We start from the raw sequence: 1592 nt of genomic DNA, 5'->3' as shown, positions 1-1592 counted from the left end.
ATTGCTTTTTAACATCTAAAAGGGGAGGAAGGATTAGGATTTTTCACTCTAGCACAGCATATTGGAGCATGGTCTAGAGCATCCAAAGAGATATGGTTGGACACACAATAATTAGCATGTGCTTGTGATGGCCTCTCATGTGAGTTTATGGACATCCATAATTGCTCATTATCCACGTGTAGTTGGAGATGTGGAGAACTTCACCCCGTATCGAATTCGGAGATGCGAAAGTGGCAGACTTTGCCTTATCTCTCGAAGGCAAATAATGTGAGAGGGCATTATTTGCGATGATTATGCTAAATAATACGCGTGGGGCCAGGCATGTATAAAAGGGCAGGTTGTGACATTGAACTGGTCGCGGGCTCTCCACAAGTCGAGGATAGTTCCTCCACAGCGCAAGCGCGCAGACACGCGGAGAGAGAGAGAGAGATGGCTCACGTCCCATATTATGCCAGTCAAGTATCATGCATAAAGAAGCAAGCGGCCGGATGGCAGACCATCACCTTAAGCGCTCCCAATTTTGTTACAAATGTGGAGCCACAGATCGACTGCAGCGAGACAGCCTCGCAATACATTGTCTCAGCCTTCGTAGATAACGGTAAATTAATGTTCTCATAACATGCAAAACTGATGTTTAATGTTGCACGAGCCTATGACTCGTTGAGACAGTACCTTAATACTAAGGAGGATTGCATAATGCGGCGTTCGATGAGTGGTGAAGATGTCGTTGCTAATTTCCGGTTCATCTTGCTTGCTGCAGCGCTTCGAGGGGAGCTGCGAGTCGAGGTGGATGACCAGAGCCAGACGTTGTACGTTTGTGGACCCACCTTCACCAAGCCCGTCTCGCTGCCCCCGAACCTCCTCACCAGCCACACCCACGCGGCTTGGCACAAGGACGGCCGTCTCCTCATCACCATCCCGAGAAGAAAGTCGCCCGTTCAGCAGCGTCGCTCTGCTCCTGCTAACAACGTCCTGAGGCATCTCAAAGTCTTCTTCGTGAACTAGCCTACTTATGTGTAAACGAACACCTTACGCTTGTTTGTCCTAGGTTTTTAGACTCGATCTTAGGCGTTCCATCGCATGTCATGTCTGTTAATTCATGTCAACATATCCACCTCTACACTAAGGCGGCTTCCTTAATTAATTGGGAGTCCTCGGGCTTCCTCCATGGCCGTCGTCTACGCCTTGGACCATGTCGTCAGGACCTACGTACGCATGTTGCGAGAGATTAGGCGTAAAAACTTGGAAATGCAAATGTGCATGAGCTGACCTTGCATTTAAATGCACATGTACATAAGTTATCTCTATCTCTCCTTCCTTTTACTTTCTCAAAGCAACTCATCTTACCACCGGGTTCTTTCATGTTTGCCCACACGTTACATTTTGCTCACTTTGTCAGAATTGCTCCACTCTTGAGGTTTCCTACATTGTTTTGACATGGCCGTTTAATATTCACACTATCAAGCCATTTTGCTCTTAGATATGCATACATTGTGCTTCACCACTTGTCAATAGGAAAGAGAAGAATACGAATTCGCTTAATATCCCACTTCACCAAGTTCTCTCAACTATTTGAAGCTTAAGAGTATGCT

The 1592-nt window shown here is 46.6% G+C and overlaps 1 protein-coding gene across 1 annotated transcript; it reads left to right on the top strand.

The window, feature by feature from the left end:
* Positions 1-362: 362 nt before the first annotated feature.
* On the top strand, positions 363-1381 carry LOC148033881 (uncharacterized). Its single transcript, XM_087682381.1, has 2 exons — positions 363-598; positions 761-1381. The coding sequence occupies exons 1-2, from the start codon at positions 430-432 to the stop codon at positions 1003-1005; spliced, it is 414 nt and encodes a 137-aa protein (XP_087538507.1). The 5' UTR covers positions 363-429; the 3' UTR covers positions 1006-1381.
* Positions 1382-1592: the final 211 nt, after the last annotated feature.

This window comes from Lygodium microphyllum, chromosome 7, assembly GCF_053477565.2.
Source record: "Lygodium microphyllum isolate KBCC chromosome 7, Lygodium_microphyllum_v1.1.10, whole genome shotgun sequence".
Lineage (NCBI taxonomy): Eukaryota > Viridiplantae > Streptophyta > Polypodiopsida > Schizaeales > Lygodiaceae > Lygodium > Lygodium microphyllum.
This window is presented reverse-complemented; position numbering and strand designations above follow the sequence as displayed.